At 33.4% G+C, this 24088-nt stretch overlaps 1 protein-coding gene across 1 annotated transcript in view; it reads right to left on the reverse strand.

The window, feature by feature from the left end:
* LOC116429435 (uncharacterized) overlaps nt 1–16477 on the reverse strand; it is a 217128-nt gene extending 200651 nt beyond the window's left edge. The window contains exon 1 of the mRNA XM_076365293.1: nt 16391–16477. Coding sequence (XP_076221408.1) covers nt 16391–16436 — 46 coding nt within the window. The 5' untranslated portion in view covers nt 16437–16477. The remainder of the gene's footprint in view (nt 1–16390) is intronic.
* Nucleotides 16478–24088: the final 7611 nt, after the last annotated feature.

Here is a 24088-nt window from a genome sequence, read left to right on the forward strand (position 1 = left end):
GAAGAACAAAAACTAAGCAAATGTATCACATGAAACGCAACACGCTCGTTACCGTGTGGATCGTGTAGCGGCAGACCGTATGTACGTCGAACCCGATCCCAACCCTAATCCGTAGGTGAATCGCACGGACAGTCGCGCTTCATCGTTCAGTCAGACGTCGGCGACGAAATAAAAGCGAAATCAGCGTGAATCCGGCGAATCGAGACCGCTTGTCCAGACAGGTTCGATAATCGTCCGGCAATAAAGTTGTAAAGCGTCGCGCGCCACACAGGAATGTCGTTTCCGTAGGCCATGAACCGTGATCCGTCGGCTCGTAGACGGCTCGGTTATCGCTCGTGTGCATCTGGTATGTCCGTCGGGTTCCGTTGCCGTTCCCATGCGTTTCATTCACTGCGTTCCGCTTGTTTCGGGGAAAGAAAGCCTGCCCCCGCATAAAGAAGCAAAAAAGAAACGGGACCGACAGAGATTGGAGAACGAAACGATCGGCGGAGCACGGTTCAGCAAACATTGTGTAAAGCCGTGTGGCGATTCAATGATATGGTATTTTACGGAGACACCGTAATGTCACGTTTCGAATTGAACGATTTACTGTTCGACTCTTCGTTATACGAACACCTGTTATGCGATCGTTCTATCGTTTGAACGTTCTGTTTTGCGAACTAACTATTTCCTGCTACAACGCGTGCAATTACTCGATTTAACACTAGAACTACCGGATGGGTCGAAATGATCCATTCCTCATTTCTCCTTTCACAGTTATTGAAAGCGTACAAATGCTTGTTCGAGAATGTAATTTAAAATAGTTGATTTATTAATATACGAATTGAAATATAACTCAATTGATATCTTAATCGACGGACTGCTATGGTTTCTATAAAGAAATGTTTAAAAATCAATTCAAGTGCTCGGTAGTTTTAGTGTTAACATTAGCTTCACGGAGCGAGCCAATTTTACTGATATTGAATTTTATAAATATTATTTGGTAATAATATTAATAAAATTTTGGGCCGATATTCATTGAAATACTGGGCTGAAGTAAATATTTTGACGGTTTGTGGAGCAACCAAAAATATCACTCGATTTATTTTTTAATCAGAACATTTTTACAATGTTCAAATAAATAAACTTATAGAAAAATGGGGTGGTGAATAGCAACCAATACAAATTATGTAATAGATAAAGTCAATAAAAATATTTGAAGAACCCTTCTTTTTATTTTTTCCAAGAAACGTCAAATTCTTGCATCAATCCAACAGTCGCGAGATGTACATTACCGGGCAAAAGTTTGGAATCACTTGCCGATTTCCGTCATAATCGAATACACCAATTAACTTTAAAACGATCGTTTGTTATTACTCAGTTATTATTCAGCTAGTTCTTATGTCCATAACGCTCTTATATGGGTAATACGCCCAGTTTAAGGCAATGCTCGGAATGAACTTTCCTACTAGCGGAAAAGGTGTTCTGTTGTCGGCTTATACAGAAACCCGTGATTCTTTTGTTCTCTATCAGCATCACATATAGGAAATATATAAAATTAGAAACACTCGGGAAACTAATAACCAGGATGAGCAGAACATGTCACGTTGTCGTTAAAAGTAAAGACGGCTTTTTTGATGAAAAGACAATTTCAGGAAAAATATTCATTTCCCGATAAAAAAAATAATACAAACTGTAAAACACGTTACTTGCAAGTTTTTGATAAATAAACCTTCCTTAGTTACTCCAACAGCATTCATTTTTTCTTAAAAATATTCTGTTTCTCGAAATGTACGTAGTGATTCCAAACTTTTGGCCAGTAGTATATATACATATTCTGACTTAGGTTCTTTTTGTTATATTATTAACTTAAGAAAATTTTTTAGAAAGACCTATTCATATACTTGTTATTTTTAACTCGTTCGTGCATTGAAACGTAGGCTCAACCTACAAAATATAGACTCAACTTTCAGTGGTAATCGAAATGTTGCGTGTATTTACACATGTACGCGGAAAAGATAATAAAGCCTGTTTAAATAGGAAGTATAGATGATGAACTGAATCGAGTCTCCAAGAACCGCATATAAACTTTGTCAGCGGAAACAAATGCGAGAGAAGAATGTTAGACTCGCACGTCTATAGTCTCGAATGAGGAACGTGGCCAATTCTTTTCCCACTACTGACGCTAAATAAGGACTCGACCCGAACCGTCATCGATATTTCATATTCAGGCAGGTTTAGTGCCTTTCTCCGAGGAAAGAGCATAGTCGAGTAAGGTGGTCAACAATGCCCTTAAACCAAATTAAACCGACAATGAAGCATTCAATAGCTTATCAAGAGAGAACCTTTTGTATCAAGTTTCAACTCTCCATCTTTGTCGAATGGCAACAGGAAAAAGTCATACTGCCACTTATCTCTTCCACTCATTCTTTTTCTTATTTAAATGCATGCTGAAATTTAAGAAAATGGCAAATTGTAAATATCGAAGGACATTGGAAAATTTTTCGAAACTCTTTTAATTGCAGATGCTAGTTGTAAAATTGAAAAGGACTAACGCATTCTATTATTTCTGCTGGGGATCGTTGTGAAAAAAGAATAAAAATAAAAAATAAAACATACAAGATAAGTGAAAAATACAAATAAAAATAAAATACAAGTACGAAAGGAAAGGATAAAAATGCTAATCGCTCGTTGTTCGAAGTATTTGTATTATTTTTGTAATTGTATATTAACCCTTTGCACTCCAAGTTCCTTTCACATTTTCTTTTTGGTAACATCGTACTATTTTAAATGCTTTATTTAAAATGTATTTCTAAGGACAGTTAGTTGCTAGGAAACAGTGTAAACAATTCTTTCGACTAATACTACTGAAATCGATATAACAACATAATACAATTTAAAAATGTCTCAACAGAGAAGCACAAAGGGTTAACCCTTCGTACTCGTAAGTTTTTCGCTAGTAATATTCAGCATTTTCTGATGAGACATGGACGATATTCTTTGAAAATAACTAAAAAGAGAACATAATTAAATTAACAAACAAAGCTATTGGATATGAATACTTCACATATTGATGCACTGTACAGAACTCAATATTATATATGAAACTTCGTAATGTTGCTATATCAAATCTTGTGAATCTCAGAGAGTAAAGTGTTAATCCCTTGCCATATTATTTACTTTTGCTACTAAGCTCGTGCCAAATGTTTCTATCAGCAGTTTAGAAACGCAAGGAAATTGTCCATTCCACTTTAACCAGTAAACTGTGGAATTTAGTTGGGAAAACCTCTCGTTCTACGCGCAATAAAATCGGAAAATGGAGCGTGTACCCGTCGAACGCAGGACGAATGCACGTAGAGTATGTTTTAATGAAAGTTCAAAGCGTAACAAAGAAGAAATACATGTTTATGTGAAAAAATAAAGAAATCATCGCTGAAAGAATTAATATCATGTCAAGCTTTACGATGACGTGTATACTCGCCAAAAACAGTTAACAGGTTAAGTATAAATTTACTTTCAAGATAATATACATAGTAATAGCAAAATAATATTTTGCTTTGATCCATGCGCATTGAACAACAATGTTTATTAAACTAGCCCCGAAATCTTCATCGCGAGTCTCACTCGTTGTTGTAGGGCAAGGGGTTAACCCCTTGCCCTACAACGAGTGAGACTCGTGGTGAAGATTTTCAACACGATTCAACAAATATATGTATTACTCAGTGCATTCGAATTCAAAGTAAACATTATTCCTCTGTAATCAATTATTATACTTAAAAGGAAATACAGGCATAACATATGCTTAGAATTTTTCTCTTTTTCTAAGAAATTAATAACGACAAAGTGGCCGTATCGATCAGAGTTGAGAAAGAAATCATAGGTCAAGGGGTTAAAGAAGCAAAACAGCTAGGTAAATAATTGACAGTTAATTAGAAAGAATTAGAGTAGTGGCCAACTGCAATATTTGGTACGACCCCTAACTCCGCATCCATTGGCCGTGTCGGTCAAAAGTACATAAGTAAGTGTATAGCTGAGTCGGTCCTCGGTCTCTCCCGGTCTAACTACGTACATTGTTTTTACTGGGACGTCGTAGTAGCAGCTGCGAGCCAGAAGCTGCAGAATCTCCACCGCGTCGAGATATCACGATGTCCCCTTTGCACTCGTTTCGCCGGCGCTCCGACACTCGGTAGCCTTCTTTTGTCTTTTCTCGCCGTTCTAGTGGTTCGACCCGGACTAAATATAGAGGCGTCGCAAGGGTCTGTCCCGCTGACGGGTCAGAAGTAACTTGTTGCTATTAGCGGACGAGGTTCGAAAGCGCAGGAGGAGCTCACGAGAGCCAACCTTTAACTTATCCGGACGTCACTGAATAAGAGACTCGCGAAAAAAGGAGGAAAGACGCGGCCCGCGACAAGGAAGAAAGGCTTGCACCGCGTCGATGCGGTTCAATATCTATTCGGATTGATAGTGGCGTTTACTAAAGATACAATGGCAAACGTTGAAGATCGTTCGTTCATATCGGCTTCTTCTTTGCCTCGATTAACACTGGAACTAACAGTCCAAATGTCTGGTTCCGGTTTTCTTGTTTCGCAATAATCGGTACCTTGACCCCTTGGCCTATGATTTCTTTCGCAACTCTGATCTATACGGCTACTTTGTCATGAATAATTTATTGGAAAAATTCGAAGCATATGCTATGCCTATATTTCCTTTCAAGTATAATCGTTGATTACATAAGAATACTATTTACTTTGAATTCGAATGAACAGAGTAATATATATATTTGTTAAATCATGTTGAAAATCTTCACCGCACGTCTCACTCGTTGTTGTAGGGCAAGGGGTTAAGAGCACTGAATGTTCGAAATGATTTTAAAAATAAACTGGTTTACTTGAATACTGTAGCGAATGTCTGAAGAAACTGAAAATAATCTATTGTTACAATTTTTATATGGGTTACATATCAATCGTATCGAATGCTCGGTAGTACTAGTGTTAAATATATTATCACTAACCGTACCGACACTTTGTATATACTTATTCCTATCGTAACCAACCGAATAACTGGCTACAGAAGAAAGGTAGACGAATTGGAAGATAAATTTTTCTTAGTGAAAACAGAAACAAAAGGAAGGACGAAAATTGAAACACTGAATAATCGGACAATACAGGAATTTAGATTTATTAAAGTTTATAAAGAAATTTAGTTTAATTTAATTTAATTTGATTTCTTAATCAATTAAATTTATTTAAAAGTATGGTATAGTACAGTACTTTTGCGATATATCAAATGTGGCTCTCTAATGTTGTACAACAATGAATCCAACTTTAAGTTCCCTGATAGAAAAAAGGAATACAAACTATAAAACATGTTACTTGCAAGTTTTTGATAAATAAACCTTCCTCAGTTACTCTAACGGCATTAATGTTTTCTTAAAAATGTTCTGTTTCTCGAAATTTACGTAGTGATTCCAAACTTTTGGCCAATAGTATATCTACATGTCGAAAACTGTTTCGACAAAGATTGCAATCTTATACATATTTGTAACTGAATTGTTATATTAAAAGTTATTGTTCGTTAAATTGATAAGAAAATAATATGGACATGTACATACATGCATGTGGAATAAGAATTTCGTTTTTAGACGTTTAACCGTTTGATTTCCAACTGTCTTCTCTTTTATTCGTTCAAAAATATGTTTTTCTAAAACAGTCGGTTCTATAATTGACACTTTCAACCTTCAGAATCGTTCTTTATTCAAAGAACATAAATAACCAGCAAAAAAGGCCAAAGTCGGCGAAAGCTGTTGAAAACGCAGATTCGATTAGAACCAGTCATAAGTCTTTGACCGTTAAATAACTCAACCAAGATGTCTTTGGAACTTGCTAATTTCATTTATAGACGACATTTAAATAATACTGTCTTTATACGGTATGGTTAGCCGATCGTAAAGCAATTAACAGCTCCGTTCCCCGTTATTAATTGCGAAACAACTTTCGAAGTCAAATATTCCGTAGAAGATACTCGCTGAACTTTGGTTACATTTCTTTTCAGATTTTTGTGATCCAGCAGTTTCAGATGTGAATTGCAAAATAAGTGTAGGCACAATTGTTTGTGTACATACTTTCCATAGAGATTATCAAATGTGCGAAATATTCGACTGAAATTTTATTACCACAAAGATATATTAACACATTGCGTACCGGCTAATTTTCAGAAAACTGAATTGTTCGGATGGCAATTTTTACTGAGGTCAACTTATATCACTATACATAGAAAAACTCAGATATCATATTGTTATGTAATATATTTCAAATAGATAATCAATTCGAATCAAATTTTATATTTTTTTCAATGCTGTGGTAATTAGCGAAGTCGCATAGCTAAGTGTCTTTATGTAAAAACGAGATTTCTCGTTACCAGTACGCAACGTGTTAACATCACATACTTTGTATAAGTAACTATACAAGTTTGGACAATAATATAAGCAAATCTAAAATTTTAAAAAATAGAAAAGAATCTACATATTTTAAGAAGCACGAGGGAGTATTTTCGTTTTTCTAGGAATGTCATACAGCTCTCTTTTGATTCAACTGGAATATTACCTATTAAGTATTTTTTCTATTCTTTTCACTTAACCCCGTGTCCCATGATTTCTTTCAGATGACTAAAAGTCGAAGATTAATGTTCGAATAAAAATGTTCAATAGCGTAAATAAGTAGACAACGGTGTAACGTAAGAATTACGGTAGCAAATAATTAATAATTGTTCCCTTTCATCTCTGCTACAACGGAGTAAGTGATACGCGAAACGCTGACGTTTTCTGTGGCAGTCAACGTGTTAAGAAATCTTTCGTTTTGTGCGCAATAAAATGAAAAAATGAAACTGGTCAAACGCAGGTAGAATACGTCTAGGGTATATTATAATCAGAAGCCAAAGCAAAACAAAGAAGAATAATATATTTATCGGAAAAAATAAAGAATTCGTTGTTGAATCATTTCAAGATTTAAGATAACGTGTATACACGTTAAACGCGGGTAACTGGTTCAATGTACAAAATTCGACAGAAATCCTCACACTTACATGTTCTTGGCACGTTGACAACGACAGTAACCTTTGAATGCGCAATATTGCCATTTGGCAGCACAGTTATCGTTTATTACGTTTAATACGTTCCAAAGGAAGTACCAACTGTCTCAGAAACTTTCACCATTTTTAACTGGTTAAAAGAGAATAGACGACATTTGGATTTGTCAAATTCATTCTAAAATTTTCATTACGAGTTTGACCCAACAATATACCCAAAGCACGAGAATGGCGTTGTCAGAGATCTTTGTAGCTTCAGCAACGATTTGGAACATCCCTCCTCGCGCCCGTTCGTATTCGCTTGTTACTGTCATGTGTAGCCATCCCAGTGGTAGATTTCTTTCCCGATAACCGGCGTCAATCGAACTCCATTTTATAGATTCCCTTCTTACTATTCGATTCCACGCCGACACTTCGCTTCTCCTACCGTATGTTTCTCCACGTTCATATGCCGAAAGATTTCCCGCTCCCACAATCAGAATCGAGTGTTCTTATTTTGAATCTTTTTCTTTCCGTCCTCGTTGCTCTGCCTTCTCTCTTCTTTCTCGTCAGCTGCTACAGTTGGGTAAAATTGAAGAGAAGTATTTTTGAATGTTACATATTACACAGTTGAGGAAAGATAATACGTTTTTCATCTAATGCGAAATTTCGACGATACGAATTAATGATTCCCAGTTTAACCTCTCTAGACCTGGTGTACATCGTAATACTTTTGATATATTAAATAATACAAAAGTACAAACATTATCATTAATCCTTTATTTGTTGCTAGTTATTAAGACACAAAAGTACGAATCAGTTTAACGATAGTTTACTTAGCCAACCGAATGGAGGGATCTCCCACTTTTTCCTTAGCAACGCATTGCCATTTATTCTGTTTATTCTGTTTTGTTGTTTAATGAGCTTTGAACCGGGGATATTCGCAATTCATTAAGTACCTCTCTTGCTTTTATGAAGTACAATTTTTAATTGAGCCTGTTGAACGAGTTCAATTCAAGTTAATGAAAAAGATTGTAGTTACAGTTTCTTTTCAGAGGATTGCCTATGTGTTAATATATATTAACAGTTTCTATCTTTAATACATACTACGTATTAATATTCATTACGTCCTTTCTATGTCAATTTAAATTCAAACCATCAAACAATAAGAATAACAACAAAATATTTTTAATTCGATTGAATAGACTTTATTTAATAAAACATAGGTCTGGTATTATAGATAAGGTACAAAATAGGCTGATCACTATTTATTATTCGAAATAATATTGTACACATCGGTCATCGCTATGCCAAGCGACAGAACGAAGGAAAAAAGGAATAAAATGGATCGAATGAAAGGCGATTTCCCTTTGAGCACATCGTGAATCCTTGTACAGTATTTCTCCAGTGCCAATGTTCAAGGGCCCGGTCTTTTTTCTCGTCACTTTCGGTTTGAACGCGAGAACCAGGCCCTTTTTCTTAGCAGCAACTTTATTTACGACACCGGACCTGAAGAGAAATGGAAGGACCGCTCCCCAACGGACGCCAAACAACTTAATGACACCAATAACACGACTAATTTATGCTCTCGGTAAAAGTTAAGCTTGCTGCACTGCCACTGCACTGCTTCGGTATTATTTTAATCCTTTTCATGTTGAGTATATTAAGGATCGGAAGACCATGCGAACAGGGATATCATCCGGAACTTGGTAAATCTAATCGTTCTATTTATTATTACGCGCTCGTTGTTGGTCCAGTGTGCAACATCACATAAATTCAACGATTTAGCTGAATCTGAGATTAACCCTTTAACTGTTTAAACTTCTTATGACGTAAAATATAACACGAGAATCACCTTACGACAACATAATTTGTTACAATACGCGTCAGCAATAGGGGCATCGTGAGCATGATGAGATATGTTGTCGTCTTGTGGAAATAATTATTCAATTTGCAGCTACTAATATGGCCACAGGGAAATTAAATAATTAAGAAGTTACATAAAATTATACTTTCTTCTGTATGTATCATATCTTAATTATTCGGTTGCTATTCGAAGTCCTTAAACAAGATTTAAACAAAATCACCAATTTGAAAGAAGAGATTATCGGGAACAACGGATAACAAAAATTAGTATCATGAAATTGCTGTTCCAATTTCAGTTTGGAAACTTTCCATAAACTCTGTATAAATTTTACATGTACTTACTGTAAGTAACGTAAAGACAGTCAGGTTTGGGAAAAATGATATCTGATCCTTTAAGTGGGAACTCGACGCGTCTGTCAGTATAGCGATCGGGCGTGATAAAAGCCCGCGATGTGTTTTGCAGGCGCACCGAAACTAGGACTTCGCGGAAAACCAACCGAGAAAGAATGTGTTCCCCGAAACGACCAAGAGGGATGCGACTTGCGCAACTGCCGGGGGACAGATCTTTCTTCTTGCATTTGTTTCAGCCTCGTAACTTCAGCGAAACAGGAAACGAGGTAATGACTTATCGCGACATGCCCGATCATGAGGACGAAGCTGTCCAATCCAACAAACGGGAACTTTTCGGCAATTACAATTAGTTATGATGCCCCAGGAATTAACTCTGTTGTGTACAATACGTAAATAAATACATAAATACTAATACACGGTCAGATTTGAAATACTGTGGACCGCGGCTTTCTTGCAATTATTTCACGTGATATGTTATTCATTTTTTCATTTTCCAAAGGATTTTCTAAAGGTATTGAATGTCCGCTTCGCAGAAATTGTTGGGTAAAACGAAACACTCGTGTAAAGTCATATAAAAATACAAAATCTTCATTCCTATTATATCAAAATTGCTAGCTGAATATATTTCACTGTTGGCTGATATAAATGAACTATAAATATATATGATTTTATGAACAAAAATCACAAATAAATGTGACGTCTCCTTTTTCTGCACTGGTGCAATCTAATTGGTCAGTTTTATCTCATCTTCGATTCTAATTTCTTGTACATCAATATGATTATACGTAACCAATTATATTGATTAGTAAACATAATATTATGCGTAACCTTTTTATTTTTAACAGTTTTTTCTATTTTTTAACAGACAAGCCACTTTCAAAGTAAACGGCTCATATATTGAGTTATGAGAGGGAAAGGGCGAGGACTGCCAATCCTTAGAGACGAACCCTGATCGTTATGACTCAGGGTTCGGAGGTGGTTTTGCAGAAGATGCCTGAAAACCAGTGAGTCATTAGGTGCCACGCGGCGCGTTGCAAATAACGTGGATTGGTCATCCAACAAGTCCTTCAATCCTGATATTCAGCAGACCCCCCTATGACGCGGAAGATACGTTCCGAATTATAATGCTTTCGCGTTATACGAGATAAAAGACTTAAAAAATTAGGAATAAGTAAATACTTTCTTTTTAATGTTAGAACTGCCGTAACAATCAAAATGACTGGTTTCGATTTATTTTTTTCGCGATTGTTGATATCTTAAAAGCATTAAATATTCAAAATGATTTTGAAATTAAATACTCTCACTGGGATACTATAATGAATGCCTGAAGAAACTGAAAATAATTCGTTGTTACAATTTTTATAGGGATTACATATTAATCATATTAAATGCTCGGGAGTTCTAGTGTTAAGAAAACAGGAACGTACAACGTTGTTGTTTTATATACAGAATAACTTAAAGTAACAAGGTAGACAAAACCAGGATCTAATCAATGTCAAAATTGATTAAAATTAAATTTTATCTATATTGTACGTGGGTTGCTGGAAAAATTTCGAGAAATTATTCGAAAAGTCACACATAAATTTGAGCTAATGGTTTCGTTATTTTTCAAAATATTTTCCTTCGGCATTAATACAGTTTCTATTGCGTTGCATTAGCACTTTCTAAACTTAAAAGTGTGAAGCTTTACGAAAATAACAAACAACTGAATGGCAACGATGGAAATGGCAATTCCCAAAACTTTTGCAGCAACTATGTATACTGGTCTAAATTTTTGGTTGGTCGAATTTGTAGTAGTTTCAAAATTGTGTGGCTTATTTCTCAATGTGTCTGCATGTATTATTTTCTCATGAATAATCTCACTGTTATTATTATTTTTCAAAATTAGTTTAGTCGTATTATACTGAGAAAATATTGAGGAATACCGCGTTATAGGAGCATCAGTCTGTGTACACTAGTATTATCTATCGCTTTTGTTGCCCTGAACAAATTCAAAAGTTCAAATTACCCGTCTTGAATTCAAAATACAAAATTAGAAACCTGTTTTACGGACAGTTAGCATCAACAACTCCATCTTGTTTGTTTTTCCTACACACATTTCAATTCTGACCGCATATACAAACAAACAACTAATTCTGTTAATTATACGAGCTTTCTTAACGTGAATTATTTCCCTCTTTTTACACAATTTGTTCGATTTAATACAAATTAGACAAAAATTCATTTTCTTTTTACACAGATTCGTTTTGTTTAACACAATTACTCAAATTGTAACATAAATTTTCATATGATTTATTACATTATTTTGCTGATTTCTTAGACATAAAATCAATCTCTATTTTCCTGTACATACAATATATTGTTTTGTTTAGGACGTATCTGTTGTATAAAAACAAAATAGTACGTAACGGAAGTGAAAATAAAAACAATGTATTTCCAATTGAATTACATAACATTCAAATAAGGTCTAAAAGGATTAATGAGTACTCTTCGTCTCAGTTTATGTAGTAATATAGTTAAAATCTATTCGGTTTAGTACATTTCAGTTAATTACTTCAATTAGATATCTTACTAAATTTCAAAATAAAATAAAATGTGGAAGAAATTCAAAGTTTCAACATCAAGATATTTTATATTTCAATGCAAACATTGAAAGAAGAAATATTGAAATTTTATTCAAATATTTATTTTGTTCTTATCAGCGAATTTTTAGAGACTACGAATTCATGAATGTTCACAATCTAATTACATAGAAGAACTGAACGTAAATCGTTATTTTCGTATGCTCGAAAACTTACGGCACGCCCAATGATGTGAAATTCCGCTGTGAAAATTGACCGATCCCGTGTTCCATAGAGTTCCGCGAAATTGAGCAATAATCTACCGTTTTGCACATTGCCGTGAAATTTCATCATAATACATCGTAGTAATCATCAACGAAATCGCTCGCTACACGCCACTCTCTTTCATTTCCGAAATACATTTGCGTGGTACAGTTTTAGAAGATGTTACGAAGGTGGCTCCGATATAGCATGCATCAAAGAAAATCAACCATTTGAACACAGAAACAGGATTTGTCGTGCGGCGACTGAAACGAATATGGCGGTAATAGAAACAGAGAGCAGAAATGGGAGGGGAACGTTTCAACCAGGATCTGCTGGTAAACTCATCAATAAGGATGAGTACACGTACAGTGCATCGTTTAATATACAGAATGTGACATTTTATTTCCGAATTTCACACAAATAACTCCAAGTAACTTTATGAAAGTTTCAGTAATTGGTGTGAATACTCTACATACTTTTAATTGTACCTTATATTAAGTTGCTTCCTAAGTTCTGTCCACTTTGTTATTCGGATGAACAATCTGTCCGTCTTATTGCTTCTTCGAAGTCTTTAATGCAAATAGCGACGTTAGGGCCTAAAGGAGACTGATATAAGATAGTCCTGTTAATCTTTAAGTGGTCAGACAATGAAGAAGTTTTTAATAAGCGTTCAAAATGAATAGTAACGCGATGCTCATAAGATACTGCATGCTGTACAAGTTCCAACTCGATCACAGTGCATCGGATGCAACAAAAAATATTTGTTCTACACTTGGTGAAGGTGCTGTAAACATTTGTACTAGTCATTGATGGTTTGTGAAATTTCGTGACGGAAATTTCAATCTTGAAGACGGCGCACAAGAAACGTGTCTAGTGCGCAAGTGACTGAATTAGTGAAAATCCACAAGTCGTGAAATTGTATCTGAACTCGGAATTCACAAGGATCTCCATAAAAGCAGATACAGTTGAAAGAGTAACGTCCTGAAACCTTACGAACTCTCACTAAAAAGTTACGGGACTGCGTTTTGATCTGTGTTTCACGTCGGGTTGACAAATTCAAAATTCTATGCATCGCTTGATGATTACAGATGAAAAATCGGTAGTATATAATAATTTGACGAGAAAACGGTATTGGTCAAAACCCGGAAAACATTCTTTAGAAAAAAATCAGGAAGGTATAAAAATGAGGAAAGTAATGTTATGCGTTTTGTGGGTTATGCGGGGAATAGTTCATTACAAGTTACCCGATCCGAATGTTACCATCATCTCTGCTTTACACTGCCAACAATTGGAGAGAGTCGAACAGGAACTGCAAATTAACCCTTTGCACTCGAGAGGTGACTCGCAGACACCACTTGATTTGATGCAGTAAAATTGTAAAGTCTTGTATATAATACTAAACTTTGTATAATGCATCGATATGTGAAATATTGAAATAAAATAGCTATGTTCCTCAATTTGTGTATGTTTCCTCATTAGTTAGTTTCAAAGAATATCGTCTATGTTTCATCGGAAGATGAATATTTTTATTTAATGGAAAACTTTCGTGTGCAAAGCGTTAAGAGATCATTACGTGTAAATCGAAAAACCATTCTATATCTTCACGATAACGCAAGACCACACGTGGCAATGACAATGCAAAAAAATATTGGAACTAAAATGGGAAATTATTCCACACCCACCGTATTCCACAGATCTGACACCAGCAGATTTTCATCTATTTCAAAACAATTTTAATGGACGAAATTTCAAACATTTCCAAGAAATAAAAAATGCAATAGAATTATTTTTTAACAATAGATCTACTATAAGACTAAATATATAGTTTAAGGTAACACAAATATTTGCAAAAATTAGATTCTGTAGGCGAATCATTCAAACGGATAGAACTTACGCAGCAACCTAATATTTAAGGAAAATATTTCGATCGATAATTGTAATCAATAATTCTCTTACCATTAAAAACTCACAGTTCGCTTACTTGTAAATTCGTTCTATAAACAATTCGGGATGACAACTAAAGTCAATCCGAGATATGTTTATCTCCCTCTTACTATCCCGATAAAGTAGATTCCTTCTTTTACCTAACGATTTTCCATGCTTCTAGCTTTCAAAGTATTTACATTTGAGTAGTACACGTTCTCATAACTATTAATCAGTATTACTATTAACTATTTACAGAATTCATTTTTTGTTTATATTAATTTATACAATGCATAGAAATCAAAAAAATATTTTTACATGAAAATCATAAATGAATCATTGTCAATTTCAGCTGAAACTAATGAATTTTAAGACGTTCAACGAGAAGGTATACATTTTTCTATAGGCAATATTTAGAATTATTTTTAGCATACAACATTCTAAATCAATATATATTTAAGTACAAATTTTATATTCAAACAAAAAGTAAACGGTAATCGGAGCACTGTCAATGTATAAAATTATATAAAATTATCTTTCACTTTTACTGTTAATGCAAAGAAAAGACAATGATCGTAAATAAACAAATTAAATAAATATCACCAAAATGAAATTGAAAAACATTATCGTTTCAATACCAACTGAATAAGCTCTGAAAAAGGTGTAAATGAAAAGTTAAAAAAAATCGCAGAAAGTACAATCTTGGAAAACGATGATAACCATGAAATGAAATTTTTTCTATAACTATAATTGATTTTTCGAGAATCAACGCGTAATAATATTGATTTTTACTGTTCACTTGATTTTTCTTTTTATCAATGAACTTCCATTTTCAATAAGAATTTCTTACCGAAAGATAACATTTCTAGGAAAATTTTTGCTAATACGATTAAGAAAATATCCACGACGCGAACTTTTCTCAAATAAAAGTGGTAATACGAAAATGAAAAGAAAAAGGAGCTAGTATAATACTGCACGTCTTTCACACCGCGCTACCATATGTAATAAAGCTGGCACGGTTGTTGACAGAAAAATAAGGGCTTCTAGTATTCTTACCAGCTGTGCCCAAATATATCGCAATTCTTTCTCCATTATGTATTTATGCAAAAATACAGAACAAAATATTTCAAGTGTGCGAATGTGACCTCACAAAAACCTACATTAACAGTCAAAAACAGTGACTGAACTGTCAGTCCTTTCTACAGCATCTAATGATCAAGTAGTTGCCAATAAAGTTATATCACTGTACAATATTTATTGTAATAAATTATGTCTTCTGTAATTTAAATCGTACCTTTTATTCCCATAAACAAGAAACATTAATATTGTTGAAGTGATACAATATTTAGATATAACTGCAGTAACATAGTTAATTGAGCCATAGGTACGTAGATTCAATTGATTCCAATTTGCTTTATATTATGAGTATGTATATTAATAGGTAACATAAACAGGCCAATATATATTAAATAAATATAGACGAACATGCAAAATAGACGCATTTGATAATCGCGAGGTAAAATGTCAATTTACGAAATAAACAATTAATCGTGAAAATTTGTTTCATTTCAATGCATCGAAAAGTGCACTTTTACGCAAGATATATACAAAAGAATTTTAATATCTGTACAAAACCATGATTGTTCCAATATAAAATAACTTTCTATAAATAAGATTCTATTAATTTAAAAGAAGAATACAAATATTTTATAGACTATTGTTAATGACATGAACCCATATTTCACAATCAACTACTCATGACATCAATAAACAAAAAACAAAAACATGCACCCCTCGTACACATTAGAATATCGAATGACATTAAATAGATACGATAATAGATGAGAAGAGAAAGTAGGAATAATTTTATCATTAACAATAGACATAAAAAAAGTATGAAGGATAAAGTAACAATAATTTCGTTATTATTCAAAATTAGCATCAATAATTGTTTTTCGGTCCTTGAAATATATTGTTAAAATCGTAATTTTAAACAACTTTTTCTTATACATTCTATTTTCTTATGTTTTCACGGTCATGCATTTTTTAAAACTTGTTTTTAAGCTTAAAGCATATTTTGTACATTCACCTTAATAAAACTACTAATATAGTTATATGAAAAATTCGTGGATAATAATTATAGTATAATAAATCAACGGAAAGGTTTGTCAAATTGTACCAACAGAAAAAATAATCAATTGATAATAATAAGAAAAAGAGGAAGAAAAAGAAATAAGAAGAGAAAGAAGAAGAAGAAATAAAGGAAGAGAAGAAAAAGACATAAAGGAAGATAAGAAGAAGAATTACAATAATCCTGACAACAAATGATAGGAAAAAATAACACCAAGAAAAAGTTGTTCGGAATAATACACGAATCATCTTACCTGCCACGAGGGGGAGCAGCATCGATCCGATCAACAAAACAGCCATCCTTTTCTCTGAAAGATCGGTTCCTCTTCTTGAATGCCGAACAATCGATCCGGTCGCTCAACTTTCCTATTTCATCCTCGATGGATCACAGACAATCGTGCCGAACGAATAATCCCCGACAATATCTTCCCCCCTTTCACCTCTGTACGATATGCTTGTGACCAGAACTGGGTAAAATTTAGAAAAAAATATTTCAGATACCGTATAAATTATTCCTTGTTGTAAAATTCAAATAAAATTATATCTTAAATGGGAATTGAAATTCCAGTGAACGTAATATTCTTGTTTTAACAATCTAAAACTCATCTGAAATTTTCTTCGTCGATAAAAGCACATTCAAGAACAAAATAGTATTATAGCACAAAGAACAAACACATTTCACAAAAATCTATCGAAGTGGAAATTTTAGTTGAACCCTTGACCAAACCCGTGAATTTCAACCGGTGTTCTCAGGAATAAATAGAATTTTGAGAAAGTTCTAAGTACATTAACAAATGTAAATTGATCTTAAAAGGAAATTTCTGAATGAAAAAGTTTTAGATAGTACGTGACCAGTTAAAGATTAAGTACTCGCGCATAATAAAGTATATTTCCCAAAGTTTCTATCGTTTCATCTACACAATCGTGGACACAACATCCATCAAATAAAATATTACTTCAAAAACTTATTGCAACAAATAAATTTACTGTATAGTTCATTGTCTAAGTTACATACACGATTCAAGATGAAACTATCTCCTACTTCCTATTTCTCATTTCGTATTTCATATTTCCTCTTTCCTATTTTCCATTTCCTATTTCCTCTTTCCTATTTTTCGTTTCCTATTTCCTATTTCCTATTTCCTATTTCATATTTCATATTTTATATTTCCTATTTCATATTTCATATTTCATATTTCCCATTTCCTATTTACTATTTACTATTTACTATTTACTATTTGCTATTTACTATTTACTATTTACTATTTACTATTTGCTATTTGCTATTTACTATTTACTATTTACTATTTGCTATTTGCTATTTACTATTTACTATTTACTATTTACTATGTCCTGTTTATTATTTGAATTATTTGACCCAACACTGGTTGCAGGCCAAGAACAAAGTCCTCGAGGAAACGAATGCCAAGATCGCGACACACTGTCCGGTCGAAGTGGCCGAAGAAATCGAGCGCGGTACAAATATCGGTGAACAGTTCCTCGACTTCAGCGGAAGAGAACTCACGTGGAGTTCCACAGCACTGGTGAACGCGTCGAACGATCAGGAGAAGAAAAAGGTGGAGGAGGAAGAAGAAGAAGAAGAAGAAGAGGAGAAGGAGGAGGAAGAGGAGGAGGTGGAGACGGTGTCGAGCACCACGCGGTCTTGTTAACTAAGCTGCCGCTCTTCGCGGATCTGTGTGACACACTGCATAGAGCGCGGTACGAGGCCAGTTCGAAGACTGAGTACGAGTCCATGTCCCGGAGGCTGAGTTCTCTCAGCCCTACCAGGGTACGCCGTATAGTAATGCCCGTCCATTGCCCGCCTCTGGATAACGTTTCCTTCCACCATTAGGCAACATGCGATATACTTGCTCCGTGAGACACGCCGCGACTCCGGGTCTTCGCGGGACCAAGAATAGGGATGGGATCAACTTTGATCTGTACTCGCGAATCCGAATCAATTTCGGTAGCCAAGTTTCGTTACACATGCGACGAGTATTCACGGGAAATAACGGTTTAAAGGGATTCAAAAGCTTCTGAAAATAACTGCTTAAAATTGTTACAAATCGGTTCCGACTGAAATTCCCATCGAGAACTGAAATAAAGGTATATCGGTTTCAGTTTTGGTTGTATTATGTATATTATATTGCTTCTATGGCTGTTATTTTTTAGTTCTGTAGTTCCGTATTTCTTTCAGAACCGACAAATAATAGTTACAGAACCAATATTAAATCAATATAATATCGGTTTTGAAGAACCGGAACCGAAACCGATATACCGAATAACAGTTATAATTTTATTTCGGTTCTCCGTAACTGTTTCAAGAAACGAAACCGATATCATAACTGTTCTTAACCCCTAGTTTTTACCCTTCGTTCTTCGGGTCTTTTTCGGCCTAACTACCCTCTCATTTTTTTAGCACTTGAATACTTTAAATTTGAAAATAGTATAAGACAATGATTATTAGACTATATGTTTCTATTTTTTAAAATAATATTTCAAATGCATAGAAACATTGAGGACCCTATCATGGTTAGGGATCAGTCCCAGGAATTTTTGAGGAAATGTTTTGCAAAACATGAACTTAGTATGAAAATAGGTAAATCTATTACGTGTTGACACGTTGATTGCCACGGTGATCATCGATGACCGGAGCTTCATAATTAAATTGTGATCGTAATTAAAATGGATAAAAATGTTCAGTAGCCTAAATAACTAGATAATGGTGTAACGTAAAAATCGTTATAACAAATAATTAGCTGCTAAGAAATACATGAAACGCCGAAGTTTTTCGGAACAGTCAACGTATTAACGGTTCATTAATTACGTTTGCAACGTATGAGTGGGTCGGGATAGTAGTAGTCTAACTTTTGATTCTGTCTTCTCGAGAAAACAATGCTTTTGTGAAGTGTTTTCGGATTAATTAAGTACTGATATTATAATATTATTAATAATATTGAGTATTATTAATCGTTAATATTAGCGATTGAATATTATAATGTTATTATTAATACCGATTGTTAGTAAATATAAAATAATACTTGAACTATGACATTCAAGGATAACATACTACAAATATCTATTTTGTTAAACCTAAACTGTGATTATACTTGACTTTAACATTGTACACAGAAAACTATTGGTTTCTTTCCATTGAAAGTACTTGTAAAAGCTTCGAATCTATTTGGTCAAAATTCAATTATATTTGAAAGTTTCAATTAAATTTTTTAAAACATTTATAATAGTTCAAATTTGTTTAATCCTAAATTCCAGTACCTATATTTAAAAGAATTAAATATTCGTGAAGTACTCGAAACTAACCAGCCAGATTCGAACCTACTTACAATATATGTATGTACTTCGGCCCATCCTTACCCAAGAACCGTTGCAGAATTATCGAAGATCAAGTGTAAGTATCGAAGATCTTTCCGAACGTTCTCCGAAGAGCCAGAAGTAAAGCGATGAGATTATAACAGCTCGGCTATTCAGCATTTTCGAAATTGAATAATTGAATTGTTTATTTTGGAAGTGCCTTAAGTCCATTTCCCCCCAAAAAAATCAAGTTAATGGTTACAAAAAATCCACTTCTGTATTATCATTTTATTCCTTAACAGTTTTTTCTTTTCTTTTGAATGGACTTAAGTCACTTTCCAACTAAACAGCTCAATTCTCCTCCATTCAATTCATGGTCATGCGAACAAAAGTCCATCGCTCGAAATAATGATAGCACATTGAAATATTGATTTAATCGTCTACTCATTGAATTGTTCTTTTGGAGATTTTACCCTGAGAGGATTTAATCTTTAGGCTCATCTGCTTTTTTGCTAAAGACTCTATAAATCAGAATTTCTAAATTCAGGATAATAATCGAATCATTAGAATTTACAAGCAGTGAACCATTTAGTTTGCTAAAATGCCTTCTCATTCGTTTACACACGCTTTTTAATTTAAAATTGTACACTTATTAATATTGCTGTTATACGTTCGTTAGATCTCGCGGTAGCGACACGTTCTACTAGTTTACACATTGCATTTACTTTTCATAATAATGAAATTAATTTTTGTGAAAAAATAAATAAACAAACTCGGGATAAATTTAATGAAAACCAAATTAGGAAAATGAAATTCGAAATCATATCCGATGAAAAATTATTTATAAATAAATGTACGCTTTACTAACGTGTATTGAATTAATCGGTTGAACCGGTAGTCAAGTGTGTGAAACGTGAAATCTGTGAAATAAATATATTTCAACGTGTACTCTTCTTCCTCATTAATTCTTTTCTACTCTTAAGTACTACATTCTGCGGTAAGTGGAAACATTCAATCGACTTTAATGTTCAAAGATAGTTTTAATATGATAACGAAGCGCAGTTGCGAGTGTAAATTATGTTAACGAAGGGTTCAAATAATTAAAATATAATATAACTGTATAATATATTAGATTCTTACATTTTTTATTTCCACTATTATTTGCATATTTTTGCACTCTTTTATGGAAAATTGTAGTGTTTCTCGTATTTCAATTTTCCTTTATATATACCTAAATTACCTTTTAATAATTTTCTTATTATTTAACTCTATCCTTCGACAACGTCCCCTTATGCTTGAATATTAAACAATATATTATACAAGAGTTTCATTGAAATAGTACAGTTTTATTAGAACATAGAAATTTCAACAGAAATTAACTTTTCCAAAATAATATTAACACACGCATATAAATAATACAATATAAACTTAAATTATTAGAAATGGTACTTTATATATAAAATCAACTTATTCAGAACATTATACTAAAGAAAATTGAAATCTCTGAAACAACAAATCGTATGTTTCGTAATCAGTTAGATTTCTATTAATAACTTCAATTTGTAGAAGTAATCGAATAAATAAAATAAATTTTAATTTGAAGCGTTAAATATGATAACTTTAGTAGCCTGCTTTTTCCAATTTGAATTACATTCACGTTAATTACATAGAGGACGCGATTTAATCGAAAGTTTAATCTAACCTACAGAAGCGTTAATTGGATGGCTTATCGTCAAGTAAAGTACAGAAAAAAACGTACATTGCTGTAGTTTCAGCGCATGAACTACCGTCGAAATATAAAATCTCGTTATTAAAAAAAATGTGCGAAAAAATAAGACAAAATAATCACTCAGAAATTATAAAAAAAAATTGAGAATGACATCCCAAGTGGAAATTTTACATGAAACAAATTGTAAAAAAATAGAAAAGGTTTCTTTATGATTAAAACTATAATTTATTTTTAAATAATTTAATAATAAAGAAGATTCCAAATCGAATATTATATACGTTAATTAGTTTAAATGGCTTCTGAATTATTAAAATAATTTTATTAATAATTTAATAAAGAAAGCGTTTCAAATTTTCAGTTGAAATAGATATCTATTACTTAATCGCAAATGAGTCATACTAAATCTGGAATTTAATCGTAAATAAATCGTACCAAATTGGAAATAAATAAATGAATTGTGAATGAAATAAAATAAAAATTTCGTAAACACGTTTTAAGTGACGATAAATATTTGCATTTTCTTACAGAATTTTGGAAATAACAGTTTCCGTAACAGTTTCAAAGTGAATTAACCTTTTGGCCAAGAAAATACATGTCAGGCGATATACCTATCTTTATCGAGTGTACACAAGAGATTTTAAACATTTGATCGGCGATGTATATTGCCAGAGAGAAGATTACCATAATTATCAAATAAACGAAACACTGCAGAACTTCTTGAGCCATTGAGTAGGCTGCATAAAAGCTTGGACATTCCCATGAAACGAATATTTTAAATACAACCAAATTTAACGGTAATTCTAATAATTTCAACTGCGATATTAAACTACAGAGCAACGCTGGAACGCTCGGAAATTCGTTCACGTCTCGTCAGCGCGTGAAAATTTTAATCGAATTGCCGCGTGCATGCATCGGAGCAGCTGAAGTATAAATAATTGTAGACTGACCGTACGTCGGCAGTGCCACTGGCGATTACGCATCACCCTGTTTAATTTCGTTCAATTTGTATAAAATATAATGAGAAATTCAATTAGAAGCTTATCCTCGTTTATTTGTCGCGACTTTAGCCAAAGATTACCGTTTAAAAAGAAAAACTACTACAAAACCGTAAGAACATACGTTTTTAAACAATATTTCAAAAATATAATAAAGAAATTATTAATTGTAAATGTAGTAATTTATGAAGTTGGTGTTTCTTTAGGTTTTAGATTACAAACAGTAAACAGAGGGTATGAAAGAATCTCGACATTTTTTTTCCCTTTTTAACGACCTTTTATTAAATAACTATCACCAGCCATTTTAAATACTACAGTACCCATTTTCATATTAAATTCTTTTTATTATAATTATTTATTCTTTTTTATTCTGATTTGTGTTGATAACTAATCATAATTTTATACAGTTTACATTGCCATTAAAAATAATAAGTAATTTATTAGAATGTAGCATGCCCATCGTGTTTCAACTTTAACCGAAGGCAGTATAAATTTACTAAACCCAGAAAAATGAACGTTAAGCAGTAAACATAGATCGGTATTTTACAGATAACGTCATTTTGAAATAATTTGTTATATTTTGTATTATGAATTTTATAAAATAGAATAAATTCATAACATGAAATGCTTCAAATAAATGAAGTATAAGATGATAGCAAGTATGAAGTATAATAAATATTTTTAAAACATAATTGTATAGCAAAATATTGATTATGTATAAAGAACATATAAAATAAATAACTATAATGAATGTTTTAACTTATACTGGATATATAATATAATATACTTAATATATGTATTTATTACAAATATATAATACAGTATTAAAATCTGTTGAAACGTTCTATGCAAAATAACTTTCTTCTTGCGGTTCTGAAGTACCGACATCATCAAAAATACTATATTACACTAGCGAACTCTACTTGATTGAAACAGTCGGTACCGAACTACAGAAGACTGTTACATAAAAAGTGAGTGTCCAGCGAAGATAACTTTTACAATGTTATCGCGTTTCGAAAGTTTAAATTCATGTGTCCCCATCCAGTCTATCTAAAGGAGCCGCTAAAATCAAATAATAATTCGCTTTGAAATTAAATATTCGGAATTAAATATGACCACAGACGAGGTACAGAATACAAATTGCAAGCTTATGGGACTCGGTGTCACATGTTCTGAATTACCGACTGTGTAAAAAATCAGAGGTTTTGTTCTGCCCTCTACGCCTAGAGAACGATAAATAGGAAAATTACATCAAGCAAAATGATCGAAATTTACCAAGTCGTAAATATAATAAACCAGCACACAAATGTCACAGACTTAAAATATATATATATACTGTGCATACAATTTATTTTCCTGTCTACTGTTCTGAAATACCGACACCCTCAAACATGCCCCGATGCACTGGCGAACTCTATCCGAATCGAACGATTAACTATTGAACTATGTAATACTGCAAAATGTAAAGTGTGTTTGGGAGGCCAATTTTTACAATGTTGCTGACGCTAAACATTATATTATTGTAGAATCTGAAGAGTTAGATTTGTACGAAACTCATCAAAGCTGCCAACGAAAACGTTTGAGCGATACGATTCTTGAACTAGTCTGTCTCTTGAGGTCGTCAAAATTAGAAGTATCAAAAAAGTATCGATACCCATTCAGTGCCCCAAAGCAGGGATGCCCAGCAAATGGCACGTGAGGGCCAAATCTATGTTCGTGGGTTGAATCGTGTCCGTGAGCAACCGATTTGTCATGTAACTACCTAAATGAGAGTAGTGAATGCTTGAATACATATGCACATTCAAGAGTAAGACACGAACCTATCCCACCAACACAAGTCCAATTTTCCCACTCCGTAGATGCTGTCTGCGGCTTTGATTCCACCTCTGACCTCGGTCACATTGCGCTGATTTTGA

Source organism: Nomia melanderi, chromosome 3 (genome assembly GCF_051020985.1).
Source record: "Nomia melanderi isolate GNS246 chromosome 3, iyNomMela1, whole genome shotgun sequence".
NCBI lineage: Eukaryota > Metazoa > Arthropoda > Insecta > Hymenoptera > Halictidae > Nomia > Nomia melanderi.